Genomic DNA, 22,768 nt, shown 5'->3' with positions numbered 1-22,768 from the left:
AGCTGTTCACTATATCTATTATTTCATTCCTATGCTGCACTGGTACTAAAAATAGCTATATTTGTGTTGACAGTATATTGTATACAAGACTTCCTAATCTGTGTAAAGTATTGCTTAAATATATCAGCCGTACAAACAGAATAATGAGTTTCGACATTGTTGCGTTTTGTTTTTATGTGTGCTTTACGTTTTGTTTATGGCATTGTTTATTGTTTTCCATGTTTTATAATTTCGTGCGCGAAACGAATCAAGTAAATTGGTAGAATATTTTCAGATGTTGTTTGAAGGTTTGCATGGTGCTTGTACAATTGCTGATGTGGTTTACGGTACACCAAGTGGATAGAAGAAGAGAACAAGTGGATAGGCGAGAAAGTGGAATTTTGAGAGTAGAGTATTCTTTCTTGAAAATAGTCCTGAAAAGGACTGTAAACCAGAAGAAATGTTGAGTGAGAACAGCTTGAGTAGTAGAGCTGATGAGGAGATGCTGGCTTGAGTCGGCGAGTAGAGATGATGAGTAGTAGAGAGACTCGACGTTTCGGACAGGTTGACTGTCCGTCTTCAGGAGTGCTCTTCATGACTGACTGCAGACAGTCCTGAACAGGGGCCTGTTGCATAAAACATTTTACCTGAGAAAACTCTGGTAAAAACTGAAAACTAAGGTTAGTCTGATTTCTACCATTGACTTTACACAGGGCAAAAACTCTGGTAAAAACAACCTGAGTTTTCTCAGGTAAAATTTTTTATGCAACGGGCCCCAGGTCACTTTTTGATCAGGTCAGAACGAATATCAAAATTTCTGCTCGCGCGAATTATACGAATCTTGTTCAGGATCACAAACATTGCCCAGAATGTTCAATTTTCAGGACAAAATTGAAGAGCTTGGTTGCAAAAGGTGTTAGGTCCACTTTGGACCATTCCGAGAAAAATAATGTTTTTTATTCTCACGTACTTATTGCAATATTCTTATGAGAAACTAAATTTTATTGTCATGATGTACTATCCTATCATGTGAACATAAAATTTGGTAGGAAATCTATATACCTGTCTTCAATTTTTATTTCTATATGTTTAAAAAAATTATCATTGTGGAACTCGCTCTATTGGCAAGCAAATTGAAATGAATTCAATCTCTTTTGAATAAAGAAGCGATATTTCTTTGTCATCAACGTTTTAATGTAAATTTCAAATTGTCTTTGGTATCATCAGAGCGACTAAAAATCTATTGGTTTTGAGACAGAAAACAAACTTTTTACAAAATGGACCCAACCCTTTTTGAAAAATAAGCTCTTCAGAAGAGTATGGTTACAAGAAGGGATTAGGTCCACTCCAGGAAAATATTTTTTTATTCTCCCAGATTGTAGCATTCTTATGCAAAACTATACCCTACCCGGTGAACATAAAATTGGGTTTCAAAGAAATCTACATGTCTTCATATTTTTTTCAAATATTATTTTCCAAAAAAAAAAATAGTTGTGAACCTCACCTTTTTTCAAAGGTGGTTTTTCTTTGCTATTTTTATTCACTTTTTAATGGGAATTTCAAAGTTTCGTTGTTATCATCTTCTACTAAAAATCTACAAATTGAGACAAAAAATAAAATTTTGCAACTGAGCTCTTCCATTTATGAAATTCTTTAAAAAATTCGCTCGTGCTTAAAAATGCCCCACCCCCCTATTTTCGAAAGCTGGATCCGCTCCTTTACCTGAAACCATGTTATATCACAAAACTAAAGAGCATGCATGCCTGCCACTTTATTCTGAAGTGTATGAGTGTTAACGTTAGTGATTATTGTATGAATGAATGAATGAGTGAGTGAGTGGGTGAGCTAGTGAGTGAGGGTGAGTGGGTGAGTGAGGGTGAGTGGGTGGAGGGTGGATGGATGGGTGGATGAGTGGTGCACGGGTGGGTGAGTGAGTGAAAGTGATCGAGTGAATAATTATTTTAATAAGATAAATCGTCCGGTTCGTCCGCGGTACGTGTAGATTTGTCTGCATGTAAAGTTAATGACATAAAAACCAACAGTGACAAGAAATAACTGTATTTACGGGAGAAAATTCTTTTTATGGCCAAATGTGTCAGTTTCTTCTATTCTTCCCTTTGCCGGTCCCTTTGTCATGTATACTGTTTTGCAATTATAAAACAAGCAACTGTAAATGGTTTATCTCTAGCTCTCTAAACCATTATTGGCAAGACGCCCTCTCTCGCATGCACCAAACCATCAATTTACCCAAGGCCAAACGTACATGTAAACATGTCGTGACATATTATAACGAAGCAAAAGAAGACAGCAGAAGATTTTGCCTAAAAATCTATAGTATTTACGATAAAATCTACAGTGCATATCTACAGCTGGCCAAGGACTTAATCGTGGGAGGATATATTGTGGAATTCGACGATTTTGAACAACGAATTTTGTCAACTGATACCGACCCGAGAAAGCTGCGAGAGGAGGCCGACGTGCACCAAGGCAAGACAGAGTGAGAGGATCGGTACCGCTGCGGCCGCGGCAGGGCAAGGAGCTCCGCTCTGGACTACCTCAGGTGAGGTTCGTTCGTGCAGGCTCCACTCCAGTGACCAGTCTCCCGCTGTCTACGCTCCACCTACCCGAACCTCATGGTGGTGAACTCGCTCTGATAGTCAGATACTTCCAGTGACAAAGGTGGGGAAAATGCATATTTATTGTAAAAATCCTACACCAAAACTAGCTTAAAAAGAATAAAGAAGGTTATTTTCTAATCTCCTTAGACTTAGTTCATCCTAAACACTCCACATTTCATTATCCATCCTCCGGTTAGCCTAAAAAAAAAATTTAAATTTTAACTTAGTTTTAAACTTTTACTAATTAGAAGTTAGAGCCAGCATCGAGTTCCTCCTTGCATGTATAAATAATTCACTGCCGAATTAAAAACTTTGCATGCGCATGCAGTGTTATGAAATTGGCAGTGAATTATTTCGTGCGAGGAACTCGATTACCTGTTGGCTCTAAACCACCAATTTGATGCTAACCGTGCACAATTCATGTTCGCCATTTTTGATTCGGCAGTGAATAAATACATTTTTTAGCGTACCCTCAAAGCTGTATCGTCTGTATTTATTTCCCTAAGAAGAAGCAACCGGAATATATTGCTGATGTGTGATTTTTTGCAATTCATCCCTCTATTCAGTGAACTCAGCTTATATTCTTGTGCTATACTACCCATGATACAATTAACCATGATTTTAGTTGAGATATCTCTGTAAAATATTACTCTAGATCATATAACATAGTATTCTAATTTGATGAAATAATTTCTGTCTGCTTCTTAACCAAACATTTTGTGTGGTACAGGTATTAAAGGATTTTTGTCTTGGAGACATTATCATCATGACGTCGAGTCCACAGTACGTTCGCGTATCGCTCATAGGACAGGCAAAATACCTGCGTCAGTTTAAGGTGAGTAAAAATAAAAAATGAGGGCGGGAAAGAGAAATAAAATTGGGAGAGAGTGAAATTTAATTCAAATCAGTATTTAAAAAAAAATGTATTTGTCTCTGAAATTTGCAAGCCAAGATGTATTGAATATGTATATGGAGCAATCAACAGATCAAAAACTATCAATAGAAGATAGATATATATAAATACATAGATAGATATATAGGTAGATAGATAGATGGATTTTATCAAAAACATCATGTCTCACCGTACAAACTGAAATGAACATTAATTACAGATTAAAAGAATTTCAAGACAAACAATATTCAGATGTTGTTTGAAGGTTTGCATGGTGGCATGTACAATTGCTGATGTGGTTTACGGTACACCATGTGGAGTGTTATAGAAGCAGTGGATAGAAGAAGAGAGGAAGTGGATAGGCGAGAAAGTGGAGATTTGAGAATAGAGTATTCTTTCTTGAGAATAGTCCTGAAAAGGACTGTAAACCAGAAGGAATGTTGAGTGAGAACAGCTTGAGTAGTAGAGCTTGAGATACACAAGCCTAACACTCCTCTCCGCCCTATCATCTCAACTCGTGGGTCACCCTGCTACAACACAGCACGCCATCTGGCCAACATCCTCCAACCACTCGTAGGCCAGACCCAGCACCATGTCACCAACTCCAAGCACTTCATAGACGTCATCTCCAAAACCAAGATCCGGCCCTCCGACACACTCGTCAGCTTTGATGTCGTCTCCCTCTTCACCAGCGTACCTGTAGACCAAGCATGTGACATCATCAAGCAACGCCTGATCACCGACTCAGACCTAGCATCCAGAACCAATCTCACACCAGACCAGATCCACGACCTCCTCCTCACCTGTCTCAACTCCAACTCCTTCAAATGGCGCAACAACTACTACAAACAACTACAAGGAGCAGCCATGGGGTCACCTCTCTCACCAATCATCGCTAACATCTTCATGGAACACTGAGCACCAAGCACTCAAGACTGCGGACAAACCTCCTTCACTCTGGCTCCGCTACGTCGACGACACCTTTGTCATCTGGCCGCACAGCACACCCGACCTTCACCAGTTTCTCAACCACCTCAACAACCAGCACCCCAGCATCAAGTTCACCATGGAGACCCAACGCGACAACTCAATTCCATTTCTAGACGTTCTCATCACTAAGACACCTTCTGGATTCCCATCTCACCAGGTATACCGGAAACCTACCCACACAGACCGCTACCTCAACTTCCGCTCACACCACCACCCGTCCATCCACCAATCAGTCGCCAACACACTCATCAGACGAGCCCACCAACTCAGCGACAAGGCACACTTACATCAAGAACTCAAGCACGTGACCAATGCACTCACCACCATCAACCACTACCCCAGAAGAAGGATCAAAACTCAACCACCCAACCATCAACCCAGCACCGACAGCACCGAAAACCCATCCGAAACCAAGCCCGTCGCCACCATAGTACTACCCTACATCGGCAAGACTTCACACCGACTACAACGCATCCTTCACTCTGCCAACATCCTCGTCAGACACCAATCCTCTCGAAAACTACACTCCATCCTTCACTCTCATAAGGACAAGCACCCATCCAACAAACAACCAGGCGTCTACAAGATCCCCTGCGACTGCGGTAAAGTCTACATTGGGGAAACCGGCCGAGACTTCGACACCAGACTCAAGGAACACAAGACCCACCACCGACGCAGCGACTGGGACCGATCCGCCATCGTCAAGCACGCACAACAAGAGAATCACCGCATAGAATGGGAAAGGAGCCACCTAATCACCAACATCCGGCACTGGAATACCAGAAGGGTCAGGGAAGCCATTGAGATACATCAACACAACACTGTGCCTCAAGACCCTGGCCTCCACATCAACAGCATCTGGCACCCAATCCTACGTCACCATCAAACTTCTAACCAATCCACAAACAACCAGCCGTCCACCGTCACTCCACCGAGCCCTCCTACCCAACACAGCAGTCTGATTGCATCACCAACTCAACCAGGGACTCCGCCGACACACACACCACCGCCACCGACACCTCGCTACAACCTCCGCCGAAGCTCACCCGACGAGTCCGCCGACCAACACGCACAGAACGCCACCATTGATGTACACACCGCCGACACACACACACGCCGCCGTAACTCACGCCGCCGTCTACTCACCACGTCCGCATACGACGCCCACTCGTTTCCCGCCAAAACCGCCGACCCACACACAGAGCGCCACCTACGACGTCAACCCGCCGTGACCGCCGGCCCAGAGCTTTCCCCCACGTCCGCACGCACGCCATAAGTACCGCCGCACGCCGAGCGAACACTCACTCCTGAAGACGGACAGTCAACCTGTCCGAAACGTCGAGTCTCTCTACTACTCATCATCTCTACTCGCCGACGCAAGCCAGCATCTCCTCATCAGCTCTACTACTCAAGCTGTTCTCACTCAACATTCCTTCTGGTTTACAGTCCTTTTCAGGACTATTCTCAAGAAAGAATACTCTATTCTCAAATCTCCACTTTCTCGCCTATCCACTTCCTCTCTTCTTCTATCCACTGCTTCTATAACACTCCACATGGTGTACCGTAAACCACATCAGCAATTAAAACAATATTCAGTACTAACATAGGAATTTAAATTAAAGGGTCACTCACGCAGTGCACTTAATTTCAGTAAGGAGGAATGCAAACAGAAAATTAGGTAATGTATCCAGGCACCCCAAAAGGGTACCTGTAGAAAATTTACTTTGAATAAAGTTAAAACTGTCAAAATTGCATTAGGATAAAACTGACTTTAAATAGGGTTAACCATTTAGAACTATTTATATTGTGAGATATTGATAGCTCTTGAAAGAATTTACATTAATTCTCAGAGCTAGAACTCCTTTTAATAGCAATCAATGGCTCACAAAGGAAAACAAGCACATGGTCAAAAACCCTTCTATAATGATCTTTCCACCATGGAAACATTCAAAGACCATCATAAAACTAATTTCGCTTTTCCTGCTGTCCTCGCAGATAACCTCCATCATTCACCTAACCAGTGGTATAGCATTGGTGATCCTCGGAATCGCTGCTGCTGCTACCAGAGCCACATGGTCTTTCTATGCAGCACCGATATGGTCCGGCATTCTGGTAAGTCATGCAAAGGATGAGGAAAAAACTTACTCTAGCCCTAGGTGATCTAACTCATTTGCTGGTTTTTCTGCTTTTTATTGAGGATATTAGATATATCTTTTTGCTAATATAGGATTTGTATAGCGTACCTATCCACCTTGCAAGGCGCTCCTATATTACCCCAGCTGAGCTAAAGTCTACCGATTCTGGTGCGCACAGCTTTTTTAGGAATTTCTTCCTGCCGGTACCCTTTTAGCTCACCTGGGATGAGTACAGCACAACATGGGTAAATTTCTTGCTGAAGGAAAACACGCCATGGCTTGGAACCGAACCCATGTCCTTCATATTGAGAGACGAGAGTCTTCACCAATAGACCACGATGCACCCAGACAAAATTCATGTAGTGGATGGGGAAAAAACTTATTCTAGGGTACCTTGTCAATAGTCTGAACCATATGTCTTTCGCTCGGGGATTCCGCAAGCGGCACTTCCTTACCAATTCCCACACTTCATCATAGACAAAGCAATGGGGAATGCAGAAAGGTGATACAATGTTTGCTCCTGCCACAGTCGCTCCAGGTTGAAAGGTCAAGTCCATCTCAGAAAAATGTTGATTTGAATCAATAGAGAAAAATCAGACAAGCACAATGCTGAAGATTTCATCAAAATCGGATGTAAAATAAGAAAGTTATGACATTTCAAAGTTTCGCTTATTTTTAACAAAATAGTTATATGAACGAGCCAGTTACATCCAAATGAGAGAGTCAATGATGTCACTCACTATTTCTTTTGTTTTTTATTGTTTGAATTATACAATATTTCAATTTTTACGAATTTGACGATTAGGACCTCCTTGCCTGAAGCACAAAATGTTAAAATAATGGAATTCCACGTGTTCAGGGAGGAATGAAACTTCATTTCACATGACAATGCCAAGAAAATCAAAATATTTCATATTTCAAACAATACAAAACAAAAGAAATAGTGAGTGAATGACATCATCGACTCTCTCATTTGGATGTAGCTGGCTCGTTCATATAACTGTTTTTGTGAAATGAAGCGAAACTTTGAAATGTCATAACTCTTATTGTACATCCGATTTTGATGAAATTTTCAGTGTTATGCTTGTTGAATTTTTCTCTTTTTATTCAAATCAAGTTTTTGTTGGGGTGGACTTGTCCTTTAATTTCGTGTAAGATGATGGTCAGGGTCAGAATTGCTTTTAGGGTTTTATGTAAAGGCCAGGGGAGCGTTTCATCAATTTTTCATCCGACAAGTTGTCAGATCTGACATTTTTCCTTGATTCTGATTGGCTGAGAGGCACTGTTCCTATGGTAACTGTCGGATAAACTGGTACTTGTCGGATAAAATGTCCGACAAGTCCTTTCATGAAACGCCCCCCTGGTCCCACTGGCGACGGACACGAAACCTACTCATAACGGACACAACGGACAAGCAAAATTTCAGGGTGGCTCCATCCGTTTTCATCCGCTCCAGACAATGGACAATATAGGCAAACAATGAAATCATAGTGGACGAATGCTTGACGGATAGTGTATGAAATGCGTATGCAAAGAGTAGGCCTACACAACGGATACATAAAACCTTTTCCAACGGATGTCAAGATTCTTTTCTGCTTTACATCCTCTCTGCATGTGTAGTGGGACCAAGTCTTATGGTTTAAGGTAGGGTATAGTGTTAAACCCAGGTTTGAAGTTGGTCATTCGATTAGTGTGTAGAAGTTAGAGTGGAGCAATTTTCGCCAGAGCAAATATTACTGAACCATGCAGGAAGGTTGCTAAGAAAAGACTTGTAGTATTGTGAGTGATTGTATTACTGACCGGCCTTGCATTATCGAATGCGTGCATCTTACACATCAGGCAATAATTTCATACGTGCAAACTTTGCAATCCTTCCAAAGGGAACTTGAATAGAATGATGGTGAAAAAATGGTCAAAAACACATTTTTAAAGTCTTAATATTGTAAGAGTAATAAAATATGGTCAAAATAGCTCATCAGTTATTTTGTCGCTTTCCCAACTTTTCCCATAGAAAATACACATTCGGTAATACGATACCTTTTTCAAGTGACTAAAATATTTCACATGCAAAGAAAAGTCTGATTAGAAGCTTATATCGTAAAAAGAAAAACAAATACAGCAAAACTTTTACATATTTATATTTTGTAGGTAATTGTGTGTTTATGGTGGAAGTTTGGTGAATTTTATGAGAATAATGTGTTTGATATGATTGAAGTCATGAAAAGTGTTGGGTAATACGATCCACTACCATACCTTTGTAGCAGGGTTTCCCGCTGAAAGACACGGTACATGGGTCATCAATCATTTGCTTGTGTAGCTCCATTATTTCATGTAATCTGTTCTTTCCTTTATTTCCTGTGTTTTCATCTCTTCCTTCCTTCTATTTTCATTGTTCCAGGGTCTCCTACACATGACCTCTCACATTAAAACCCACCGTTTTTTCCTCTCTCCTTTTTTTTACTTCAGTTTTTCATCGTTCCTGGAATCGTTGGCCTGTGTGCCGCACAGCAGAAACAGCATCACTTGGTAAAGTATTTTACTATTTTTACCTCATTCTCACCAACGAAGCCTACTCCAGACCGACCAAATGTATTACATTATATTACCAATGGCATTTCGTTGATCGGTTTGGGACCGGTTTCGTTGGTCTGACTGTAACATAATAGCACACATGCTACAGTCCCACCAGCGAAGCTGACTCCAGACTAACCAAGGCCCCATCTGACAAAGAGTTACGATTGATCCGATCAACCTCAAGTATATGGCAATCCTTTGATGATGTAATATTTGTCTCACCTGCATAGCAGAGTGAGACTATAGGCACCGCTTTTCCAACGGTGAGCAGCGGCGGCGTCAACATCAAATCTTTACCTGAGGTTAAGTTTTTGAAATGACATCATAACTTAGAAAGTATATGGTCCTAGTTCATAAAACTTGGCCATAAGGTTAATCAAATATTACTGAACATCCTATTAGAGTATCATGTCACATGACCAAGGTCAAAGGTCATTTAGGGTCAATGAACTTTGGCCGGTTTGGGGGTATTTGTTGAATTACCATCATAACTTTGAAAGTATGTTGGTCTAGTTCATAAATCTTGGACATAAGAGTAATTAAGTATCACTGAACATCCTGTGCGCATTTTAGGTCACATGACCAAGGTCAGAGGTCAATGAACTTTTGCCATAATGGGGGTATCTGTTGAATTACCATCATAACTTTGCAAGTTTATTGATCTGACTTTTGAAATTTGGACATAAGAGTAATCAAGTATCATTGAATATCCTGTGCAAGTTTCAGGTCACCTGATCAAGTTCAAAGGTCATGTGAGGTCAATGAATTTTGGCCACATTGGGGGTATTTGTTGAATTACCATCCTATCTCTGTAAGTTTATTGGTCTAGTTCATAAAGCGTGGAAATAAGAGTAACCAAGTGTCACTGAACATCTTGTGCGAGTTATAGTAGTTTTCAAAGTAAGCAATGCTGCTATGTTGAATCGCGTGATGCAGGTGAGACGGCCAGAGGCTTGTTTTCCATAGTTGGTTCAGTGGCGTATGCAGAGGATGGTTACAGGGGTTCAACCCCCCCCCCTTTGTTTTTTGATAACCAACCCCCCCTCCCCCTAAAAATTTTTGAAGACCTTTTTTTCGACATTTTTTTCGACATTTTTTTAGGTAAATAAACAACTAAAAATTTGTGGTGAAGACCTTTTATTTTTGCTTGTCAATTTTTTGAGGGGGTTTCAAATGACCTTCATTTGGTGGTAAGCATTGTCAACATTATTTTAACCCTATCTAGGCCTAAATGAATTGCGCAAAATTTTTTGACCGCGCCGCTCGCTGACTTTTTACTTTCAAGTCTTGCGCAACTTTTGAGACCAATTTTGCGTCACCCGGGTATGTGGTTCCGAAATTACGCAACATTATGTAAGTGCATGTCAGACCGAAAATTGCTCAAAAACGTGATTTCGTGTACAAAGTCAATGCAAATTGTGTTTTCAACCAAAATTCATAAATGTATGATTATTTTTAGTTTTGCTATTCTAAATGTATTCATTTTATGCTTTTTATGATCACAGAAGAGTCTCCAACAAATTTCATTGAAAAACGATGAAAAACAAAAGGTAAAAAAACAAAGAAATACATAAGAAATTGCAAAAAACAATAGAATACATAAGAAAATGATTTGATATCACAATTTTTTTCATTTAGGGAGTTAGAGGAAAAAGTATGATTTCGCATACTAATTACGCATAAATTAGTATAATCACTTAATAGCGATTCGCATGAAATAAATTACTATACAATCTTGTAGATTATGTCCCAGGCAACCCGCGTGCCAATTTTCGGCGCGGTCGACGGCCGAGATCTTGGGGGGCCTGGGAGGCCCCCCCCCCCCAGCCATAGGAGCTCCCAAAATACCCAGCCTAGATAAGGTTAATTCAGCTTGAACTCCCCCCCCCCCTTCCCCTTTAGACAATCCTGCGTATGCTACTGTTGTGGTTGATTGGATCAATCGTAACATTTTGTAAGACCGGGACGCAGGGGGGGGGGGTGTTTCACAAAGATTTAAGTATGACTAGGGTCGCACTTAATGTCGACGCGTACATGATATGCAACGCGCAATCTTATTGATCAATACGCAGTAGTGTGCATGGTCTTGGCATGATCTGACCAATGCTGTCATGCCTTTTATACTGCACACAACTCTAGAGACATTTAAGTGCGACTCTAAGTCATACTTAAATCTTTGTGAAACACCCCCCAGATATATTACATTTTTTCCAATGACATACCATTTGTCGGTTTGGAGTTGGTTTCATTGGTGTCGCTATAGACACTCACAACTGACCCAACCATGTCTCATTTACATTGACCTTGGAACTATGATTTGCAGTTTAAAAAAACAGCAATTTACTCCATGTGATTAAATACGGAAAGTACACATACAAGTATAAAGTATAACATTCCCCCCCCCCTCCCTTAGAGAGGCACAATTGAAATTTGTAATGTAAAAATACCTTTTGGCCTGGTCACACCGCCCGAGCGTTGTTGGAGCGGTCGTGGAGCGGAAGGGAAAGAGAGTCGAATTTCGCTCACAAAATTGGTGGAAAAAATCGAAGAAAAAAAAACAATCGAAATTGAAAATGGTGAACGTTAACGAGCGGTGATGATTTTTTCTCTCTGCTCCACGACCGCTCCAAAAACGCTCGGCCGGTGTGACCAGGCCTTTTAAAACAAAAGTGTGCCCCCGTACCCTTGAAAGTGAAGCCTTTTTTTGTGGATGAAATGTCCTTAATTTTGGTTGAAAACCAAACTTTTCCTTGGAGAAAATGCGCCCCCCTCCCCCACTTTTGGAAAATCCTTAATCTGCCCCTGACTGAAGCAATCAGACAATAGGTTTAAGTCATAAGAGAAAGATAAAGGAGTTCAAAATGTATTCCGATTAAAACACAATGAAACAGTTAAAGATAAATTCCAGTTTTGGTAACGATCTCAAAATGACTTTTTACAGAATCTAATATAATGACCACCCAAGTGTACAATGTATGTTTGTATGAATAAAAAATATGTGCCAAAGAATTCTGGGAGACATTGTGTAATTGCTGAGAAATAAGCGCGGATTCGGTCACTTCCGTCGGGTCTTTATTCCAGCAATAATAATACACTGTCCCGCGTGTGCCTACCTGCGTTGGTGATCTTCAGTGTGAACGTTTTTCAGCGTAGATTTCACAAAGTTCAGTTTGTGTAACTGTACCAGATCTAGATCCTCAATGATATTCTGACAATTAGTCCTGGTTTTACAGACTTTCTCAAGAAATCAGTGTTTACTGCAACTACTGGAATTTCTCTTTAATGTTGAAGGTAATATCAGTAGAACTTACAGGTCTATATTGGAATTTTGAAAATCATGTCAAATATACTTTATTATGCTGTTATTACCTGGAATGAATAATGAAAAAAAAACATGAACAGTTTAGAAATATTGAATTAATCAATTTAAATCCTTGCTTTTCTTTCTCACTTCATTTCGTCCAATCAGACGGCTGCTTACATAGGATTGTCGGCGACGTGTAGCTTGATCTCAATAGGTCTGTTTGTCTTGTACTGCTGGATCATTACGCTCGAGAGAACGCTCGGACACAGATTTTACTCGTACTGCAATCCCCTTGATTTCCTGGAGTTTGACTGCCCCTCATCTGTAGTAAGAAGAGTGTAATTTTTTCAACTTTAAAATCTTATAGAAGGTCCTTGTTTATGAGGTTTGATTATGGAGAAAACTCTCAGAAAGATTGAAAAATGATGGTTGTAATGCATTCAAAAGTTTCTTTTTTATTCTGTTTTTATTATAACAAATTTAAATAAATCACAAAATTTACAAATGATTGTTAGGTGATTGCAAATCACATAAACACAAGTTAGTTACACTAAAAAGACAAAATAACAACCATAATAATATTAAAAAAAACCTACCCACTTATCCTCCCCCCCAAAAAAAACAAAGGGATGTGGCAAAGTGTTGACTTAACATCAGTGTTATCTAAACAAAGATAGGTGATTTGGTAAATAAAGTAGACAAAACAAAATATACAAGCTATGGTTGTGAAGTGGTTTCCCAACAACTATTGATAGGATTAAAAAACACAACTGGTTATCCAAGACGATATGATTATGGAGGTTTTTAAATGAACCAGTATATCAAGGAAACTGAGATACAAGTTGCATGAAAAAATGGGATCTGATGTCTGTGCATTCAAAAGTTATTGTATGCTGTAAGATCTTGGAATTTCCAAATGAAGTGAAAAACCTACTATGCTGTGATTCATATTCACTTCACTCAGAAATATAATGCTTTTGACTATTAAACCTAATAGTTGACATTAACATTTTAGCTGCTTTAGGCTTAAATAACCTGAGTAGAATGTGGAGAATTCATAAAGTTTATTTTCACCTTTCCCACAATAAAAGATGTACAGAATCTTATTCAAATGATTTTACATAAATTGCAAAAAAGTTATAAAATTCTTTACAGGTACACTTGCACTAATACTGTATAGTGTCAGTCAAACCTTTCATGACCATCATCCTCGTCCTCATCACCGTCATTATCATCACAACCACCATCATCATCATCACCACAACCAACTCCATCATCATCATCACTATGATCATCACCGTCATTGATATCAACATCATCACCACCATCATCACCACCATCATCATCACCATCATTATCACCGTCATCATCATCATCACCACCACTATCATCATCACCATCATCATCATCATCACAATCATTACCACCACCACCCTCCTCATCAATCATCACCATCATCGCCATCATTATCATCACTATCATCATCATCATTACTGCCATCATCCTCATCATCATCATCCTCATCATCACCACCATCATCACCATCATCATCACCACTATCATTATTATGATTTTTTTATTGCAGGCTGGTCGAATAGTGATCGAGGTTCTGATAGCACTCATTTCTTTGATGACGTTCTTTGCGTCCATTTTTGGAACGTTGTTCGGAAGTTGCTTCAACTGCACATGTTGCGCCGCCTGTGTCAAGGAGTGTTACAGCGACGCCCCTCAGTGCTGCCAGTGTTGCTCGTGTTGTGGGCAACAATCAAATGAGGTATCGGTGAGTTCCTTTAGTCATTGCAGAGTGTTTGCACCGTCTGTTGCTTATTGTAGCCTCACAACTAAAATGCTGCACAAAATGTACATCAGTGTGTGTGCACCCTGTTGCAAATTGATGTATTTAGCTGTTATTTTTTTTAATACAAATAATTTGGTTAGCTTTTGTCACATTTTCACTTGTCATTTGTGGGTGTCCATTTACAAATGTGACAGACGCACAACATTCAAACTATAGAATGGAGAAATTGATGATTTTTATGTCACATTTGTTGTTGATACTGAATGGTAAGATCTATTTTTAAAAGCATGCATTGTTATGACTTTGGTATGGTAGTGACTGCCTTCCCCAGACTTTGACTTTAATCTGTAGCCCTTTATATATTTCAAAGTTTCAAAAACTGGTCATGAAAATTCATCTATGTTGCAGTGTATTTATATACTTATGATTCTGGGTGGGTGTTTTCATAAAGATGTTCATAAGTTAAGAGTGACTTAAAGAACGGCTGGTGAACCTTTTCTTACCTGCTAAATAATCACCAATGAACATTTAAAGGTGAATAGTATTTACCACAAGAAAAGGATCACCAGTTGTTCTTAAAGTTACTCTTAATTTACCAACAGCTATATGAAACAACTTCCTGTTAAAATGTCTTTGTTAATGTAGAATATGAGTTAATCAAATCAGATAGAAATAAAAATCTTGCATGCAAAGTGGGATATGAACAACTGAAGTTGATCTCTTGATGATTTCTTCTTCCTTTCTTAGGCTGAAAGTTTTACTACTGTTACAGCAGATGGTTCTCTTCGACTAGAAGGTAAATGTCAGTGTTTTTTTTTTCGAAGGCTGGCTCAGCCAAGACTGAGACCCGAGGAGAAAGAGAGAGATATGGGCATTCCAAGACTTAAATCAGAGACATGGCCGTCCGAGGCCAATGCCCATGAAGAAATGTACATATATTTGTGCATGTTTTTTTCCCCCACCTGTCAAATTTAATTTGCCATTTGGTGTCTATAACCCCCCACCCTCCCCCCAACAAAAATAATTAGATAAACATATGATGACATGAATGAATAAACAAAAATTAAATCAATAAATTAAAAAGATTAATTCATTAATGAAAATAGATCTAAAAATAATGATATGATAAAAATAAATGAAATTATTAATAAATTGGCCTAAATAAAGAATATACATTAATTATGCATGCACATATATATATAGAGAGAGAGAGTCTAGATCTAATGATGATAAATTATAATAGATCTTGATATAAAAATTATTTTTATTAAGTGATTGGTTTTATTCCCCGCAGTGGCATTAAGCGTTGCGCCTGTCCGTGTGTCCGTTATCACTTCACCATCATCTGATCTAATTAGAATGACATAACAAATATTTTTTTCCCTAATCAAGTCCCATCTACATTTAATACTCTAATCTATGATATTTATGTTGTATGGTTAATGTTAGACTTTCCATCAACCATTTTCCCATATTTTTTCCCCTCCCTTATGCATCAAGACATTAATTTTAATACGAACTGGACTGTTATTGTTATTTTTATATTAATCATCACCACCCCTGACATTACTTTCATCATCATTGTCACGATCATCACTACTATTATCATCATCACCATCATAATCATCAGCATCATCATCATTGCCATCATCGTTATCATGATTGCTATCACCATCATATTTTTTTATGATCATTATCATTACCAACCTCATCATAATTGTAATCATCACCATAATTATCATCATCAATCAATATCATCATCATCACCTCCATCATCATCACCACCACCATCATCATCATCACTTCCATCATTATCATCTTCATCCCAATCATCATCACTGGTAACCTTACCACCACCAACTCATTGATATTATTTCCATCATCATCATCACCACCACCATCATCATCACGACCATCATCACTGGTAACCTTACCACCACCAACTCATTGACATTATTTTTATCATCGTCACCATCATCATCACCACCATCATCATCACCACATCCACCAGCATCATAATCATTACCATCGTCAATTTGTCATTATCATCACCATCATCGTCATCAGCAGCATTATCATCACCATCATCTTTGTCATCATCTCCTCCATCATCACCACCACCACCATCATCATCATCACTTCCATCATTATCATCACCACCATAATCACCTTCATCATCATCATCACTTCCATCATCATCATCACCACCACCATCATTGTCAACATCATCACTTCCATCATTATTATGACCTCCATCACCATCATCACCTCCATCATCATCACCATCATCACTTCCATCATCATCATCACAACCACCGTCATCGTCATCATCATCACTCCCATCATTATCATCTTCGTCCCAATCATCATTACTGGTAACATTACCACCACCAACTCATTGACATTATTTCCATCATCATCATCATCATCATCACATCCACTATCATCATAATCATTACCATCGTCAATTTGTCATTATCATCATCATCGTCATCATCAGCAGCAGCATTATCATCACCATCATATTTGTCATCATCATCACCTCCATCATCATCACCACCATCATCATCACTTCCATCATTATCATCATCTTCATCCCAATTCATCATTACTGGTAATATTACCACCACCAACTCATTGACATTATTTCCATCATCATCGTCATCATCATCACCACCACCATCATCATCATCACCACATCCACCATCATAATCATTACCTCGTCAATTTGTCATTATCATCATCAATATCATCATCATCACCTCCATCATCACCACCACCACCATCATCATCATCACTTCCATCATTATCATCTTCATCCCAATCATCATCACTGGTAACCTTACCACCACCAACTCATTGATATTATTTCCATCATCATCATCACCACGACCATCATCACTGGTAACCTTACCACCACCAACTCATTGACATTATTTTTATCATCGTCACCATCATCATCACCACCATCATCATCACCACATCCACCAGCATCATAATCGTTACCATCGTCAATTTGTCATTATCATCACCATCATCGTCATCAGCAGCATTATCATCACCATCATCTTTGTCATCATCTCCTCCATCATCATCACCACCACCACCATCATCATCATCACTTCCATCATTATCATCACCACCAACACCACCATAATCACCTCCATCATCATCATCACTTCCATCATCATCATCACCACCACCATCATTGTCAACATCATCACTTCCATCATTATTATGACCTCCATCACCATCATCACCTCCATCATCATCACCATCATCACTTCCATCATCATCATCACAACCACCGTCATCGTCATCATCATCACTTCCATCATTATCATCTTCGTCCCAATCATCATTACTGGTAACATTACCACCACCAACTCATTGACATTATTTCCATCATCATCATCATCATCATCACCATCATCGTCATCATCAGCAGCAGCAGCATTATCATCACCATCATATTTGTCATCATCACCTCCATCATCATCACCACCATCATCATCACTTCCATCATTATCATCATCTTCATCCCAATTCATCATTACTGGTAATATTACCACCACCAACTCATTGACATTATTTCCATCATCATCGTCATCATCATCATCACCACCATCATCATCACCACATCCACCATCATAATCATTACCTCGTCAATTTGTCATTATCATCATCACCATCATCGTCGTCATCATCAGCAGCATTATCATCACCAGTATCTTTGTCATCATTATTGCCTCCATCATCATCATCACCACCACCGTCATCATCATTTCCATCATTATAATCATCTTCATCCCAATTATCATTACTGGTAATATTACCACCACCAACTCATTGACATTATTTCCATCATCATAATCAGTACCTCGTCAATTTGTCATTATCATCATCATTATCATCAGCAGCATTATCATCATCACTTCGTTCATCATCACCACCTCCACCACCATTATCATCAATCCCATCATTATTATCATCCCTTTCTCATCTCCATCCCAATCATCATCACTGGTAACATTACCACCACCAACTCATTGACATTACTTCCATCATCATCGTCACCATCATCATCATCACCATCATCATCATCACCATCATCAACGTCATCATCACCATCATCATCGTCATCATCATCATCACCATCATCACCATCATCATCGTCACCATCATCATCGTCACCATCATCATCGTCACCATCATCATCGTCATCATCATCACCATCATCACCATCATCATCACCATCATCATCATCACCACCATCATCATCGTCACCATCATCATCATCACCATCATCACCATCATCATCATCATCATCATCATCATCACCATCACCACCATCATAATTGCAATCATACCTACATGAATCCATTATCCCTCACTATAAATTAAATACAATTTGCAATATTCTCCCCCCCCCCCCTCTTCTCACTACCTCACCCCTTTCAGTCTCATCCAGAGGACCCAAACCAGAAGCCTCGGATCAGCCACCCAAGGCTTCCTCTGGCAATGAACCCGTGTGATTCCTGTGTCGGATCTAGAGAGATTTTCACAAAACATTTCGGTCTGTGATTTACGCCAAGCTACTGCAACTCCTTGCATCTGATTTGCTGAGAGCCAGTTAGTTAGTGAAAATTTTAAAACATGAAACACTTCTTTTGCGCAAGTAATTCCTAAGGAATATTCATGTCCTTGGGAGCATTTCATCAAAAAAATTTCATCCAAGAAGCTGCCAGATCTGAAAACTTTCTTTGATTTTGATTGGCCGAGAAGCATTGTTACTTTGCAGGGAATAATTTTGCTTTACATATTTAAAGGGGTGGTCCAGGCTGAAAGTATTTACAGCTTAATAAATAGAGTAGAATTCACTGAGCAAAATGCCGAAAATTTCGTCAAAATCGGACAACAAATAGCAAAAGTTATTGAATTTTAAAGTTTAGTAATATTTTGTAAAAACAGTCCTCATAAATATTCATTTAATAGGTGGGCTGATGATGTCACGTCCTTACTTTTTCTTTTGTATTTTCTTATATGAAATTAGGTTTATTCAAATTTTTTCCTCCAAATGAAGAACTAGAAAAACTGGATTGACAACTGATTTAGTGCATTAGATATTTATTGCTGTAACTTATTTTATTACAAGGGAGACATTTTATTCACACAAGTATGAAATAATGAAAAAAATATGATTTTATGTTATAACATAAGAAAACGGAAAGTGGAGATGTGACATCATCAGCTCGCCTACTGAATATTCATGACGACTGTTTTCACAAAATATTGCTAAACTTTAAGCTTCAATAACTTTATTTGTTATCCGATTTTTATGAAATTTTCAGCGTTTTGTTCATTAAGTTCTTCTCTGGGTGTTAAGCTATAAATATTTTCAGCCTGGACCACCCCTTTAAATATCATGTTTGGTCATAAGAGAACTAAAACGTCCTACAAGTCCTTTCTTGGACTGTGTGTGGAGGGTACTTACAGTATGTAAAGGTTCAGAAATACTGAGTGAATATTCAAATGATGTCAATAGCACGTTACCGAATGGAAACATATTTTAATGTTATTTGAGCGTTTGTCCCATAGTTATGCATCCAAACCTAAGTTCGTGTTTGGAGCACTTTTTGCGACTTGTGGACGCTGACAATTTCCTTTATATTCACATCCTTCGCAAAATGTTTGTAAGCCCCATGAAAACCGCATGTTTAAGTCACCCGGGGTTATCAAAGGTCGCATGAGTGGTCAAGCAAATAAGATGGTTAAGTGTATCTGTTATGTACATCGCATATATTCACTTAAAAAACATACATCAAAGCTGCCTGACATGTCTATTTACACATGTTTATTATAAGTAATCAATAGAATATATTTTAAAATTACATTTCTGGAATTTTTTAAGGTCTCTAGGCTTTAGTGGAAGTCATGACTGGTCAAGCATAAGAAGGTTAAAGGGAAATAAAACCTTTGGAACAAGTAGGCTTGTGTCAAAACAGAAAATCAAAGAATAAGAACAAAGAAAGTTTGAGAAAAATCAGACAAATAATGAGAAAGTTATGAGCATTTGAATATTTAATCACTAGTGCAATGGAGATCCTCCTATTGGCAATGCGACAAGGATGTGTGATGTCACATGTGAACAACTTTCCCTTTGAAGGACTATAAAATACCCTCAAAATGTCTCTTTTTGGTTTTTCTTATTTTCGTTTTTCTTATGGTTATAAATCCATGATTTATTCTTTAAAAATCTGTATTACATGCCCTCCTTTAGAAAGAACACATGATCTACAGATAGATGCGATAAAAGAGGCAATTTAAGTGAAATATATACTAAAGTAATGGGGAGAATTGTTCACAAGTGACAGCACATTGCCAATCTGAGGATCTCCATAGCATTAGTGATCGCAATATTCAAATGCTCATTACTTTCTCATTATTTGTCCGATTTTTCTCACACTTTCATTGCTCTTATTCTTTGATTTTTCTGTTTTCACACAAGCTATCTTGTTCCAAAGGTTTCATTCTCCTTTAAGTGTATCTGTTATGTACATCATATATATTCACTTAGTAAACATTAAGCTGCCTGGCATATAATTACGCATATATCTATTGTATTTAAAGAAACAATTCAGGAATTTGTAAAGATCTCAAGGTTTTAGTGGAAGTCATATGACTGGTCAAGCAAATGAAATGGTTAAGTGTATCTGTTATGTACATCGCATATATTCACTTAAAAAACATTCATCAAACTGCCTGACTTATTATAAGTATTCAGTAGAATATTCATGTATTTTTAAGAGACAGTTCAGGAATTTTTTAAAAGGTCTCAAGCTTTTAGTGGAAGTCACATGACTGGTCAAGTAGATAAGAAGATTAAGTCTTTCTGTTGTGTACATTGAATATATTCACTTAGTAAACATACATTAAGCTGCCTAGCATTATGCATATGTCTATTGTATTTTTAAGAAACAATTCAGGAATTTAAAAAAAGTCTCAAGGTTTTAGTGGAAGTCATATACTGGTCAAGCAGATAAGAAGGTCAAGTCTTTCTGTTATGTGCATTCATATATTCACTTATATTAAGCTGCCTGGCATATAATTATGCATACCGGTATGTCTATTGTAAGTACGAAGTAGAGTATTTTTACAGGAAATTCAGGAATTTCTTCAGGTCACTGTTTTATTGGCGCTCAGATCACTGCTCAAGCGGAAGACAAGAATTGTTTCTGTTATGTACATTGCATATATTCACTTTATCTTTATTAAAGATACATTAAGCTGCCTGGAAAATAATCATGCATATGTCTATTGTAAGTACTAAGATTGAAAAAAAAACTCTGGAATTTTCTTCAGGTCACTACGTTTCATCGTAGGTCATAACACTGCTTAAGCGGAAGACAAGATTAAGTGTTTCTGTTTTGTACATTTCACTTAGTAAACATTCGCATAAGCTGCCAGACATATACATGCATGTTCATTGTTATACGAAGTATAATATTTGTTCAGAAAGAATTCGGACATTTCTTGAAAGAGAAATAATTTCGAGACATTCTGTCTGGCTGAAATGTCTCTGCTTTAAATTGTATTTTAAAGAATTTTATATAAACAGGTCATTAATTGGGTGCATGTACATTGTACATGTTTGAAGAAATAGTTTTTATACTTTCATTTTATACATGATATATATTTTTTCAAAGATATTCTAATGATTTGGTGGAATGGATTGCTATTGGATTGGTAAAAAATGTTTTGTCATTTCAACAATAACCTTAATTATTGAAGAAGCTAAACAATATGGAGACTTGTTTTTATCTACATGTATATTTTAATGAATAATTGCAGATTTTGTATAGATTCTTATTATTATAATATTCATAAGCTTGTATGAAAACTGACCAACAAGTAGATCACTGCAACTCAAGTGCAATTTTTTTTTTTTATGGTGTGTTTTATATCTATATATCATAATTTGATGTTGTTTTGTCACATTAAAAGATTTTTTTTCTCTTTTTTTTGTAGAATTTGCTTCAGAAACAGATAGTGTAAAAGTGTAAAGATTACAGACCTACAAATCAGCCCTTATATGTATTTGTGTGGTGGGGTATGGGTGTAAGAGTAAAATACATTGCATTTAATACACAGTGACTTGGCTCAGAGGTTCGGCACGTGAGCCGTGCTCAACTCAGCAATGTTATGCTGTGTGAACGTGATTAGTGGGATCTGCAAGCCGTGTCGAACACAGCTTTTTGATCTGCCAACATCGTAGGTTTCAACCCGCGGGTTGTTTCAGTATAAACACGATCACATTGCTGTGTTGAGCATGGCTCGCATGTCGAACCCCCTAGCCGAGTCAGTGTGTAAACATGATAATAGTGTTTAGATATAAGAATGCTAAACATGTCTTAATTTTGAACAAGCGAGGGAGACACACCTGACATCAAGCAGGAAAATTCGCGTCATGCGATTAGG

The 22,768-nt window shown here is 38.3% G+C and overlaps 1 protein-coding gene across 3 annotated transcripts; it reads left to right on the top strand.

Moving 5' to 3' along the window:
• The first annotated feature begins 2,225 nt into the window (after positions 1 to 2,225).
• LOC121406010 lies at positions 2,226 to 19,113 on the top strand. 3 transcript variants are annotated; one of them, XM_041597008.1, is made up of 8 exons: positions 2,226 to 2,539; positions 3,328 to 3,432; positions 6,475 to 6,591; positions 9,081 to 9,140; positions 12,658 to 12,819; positions 14,078 to 14,272; positions 15,038 to 15,086; positions 18,752 to 19,113. In XM_041597008.1, exons 2-8 carry the CDS (start codon positions 3,364 to 3,366, stop codon positions 18,823 to 18,825), a joined length of 726 nt encoding a protein of 241 aa, XP_041452942.1. In that variant the 5' UTR covers positions 2,226 to 2,539; positions 3,328 to 3,363; the 3' UTR covers positions 18,826 to 19,113. The 3 variants fall into 3 exon arrangements, with proteins under 3 accessions (XP_041452942.1, XP_041452944.1, XP_041452941.1); XM_041597010.1 differs by having other exon boundaries at positions 2,226 to 2,658; positions 14,078 to 14,266; XM_041597007.1 differs by having other exon boundaries at positions 2,226 to 2,658.
• The last annotated feature ends 3,655 nt before the right edge of the window (positions 19,114 to 22,768 follow it).

This window comes from Lytechinus variegatus, chromosome 19 (genome assembly GCF_018143015.1).
Source record: "Lytechinus variegatus isolate NC3 chromosome 19, Lvar_3.0, whole genome shotgun sequence".
Lineage (NCBI taxonomy): Eukaryota > Metazoa > Echinodermata > Echinoidea > Temnopleuroida > Toxopneustidae > Lytechinus > Lytechinus variegatus.
This window is presented reverse-complemented; position numbering and strand designations above follow the sequence as displayed.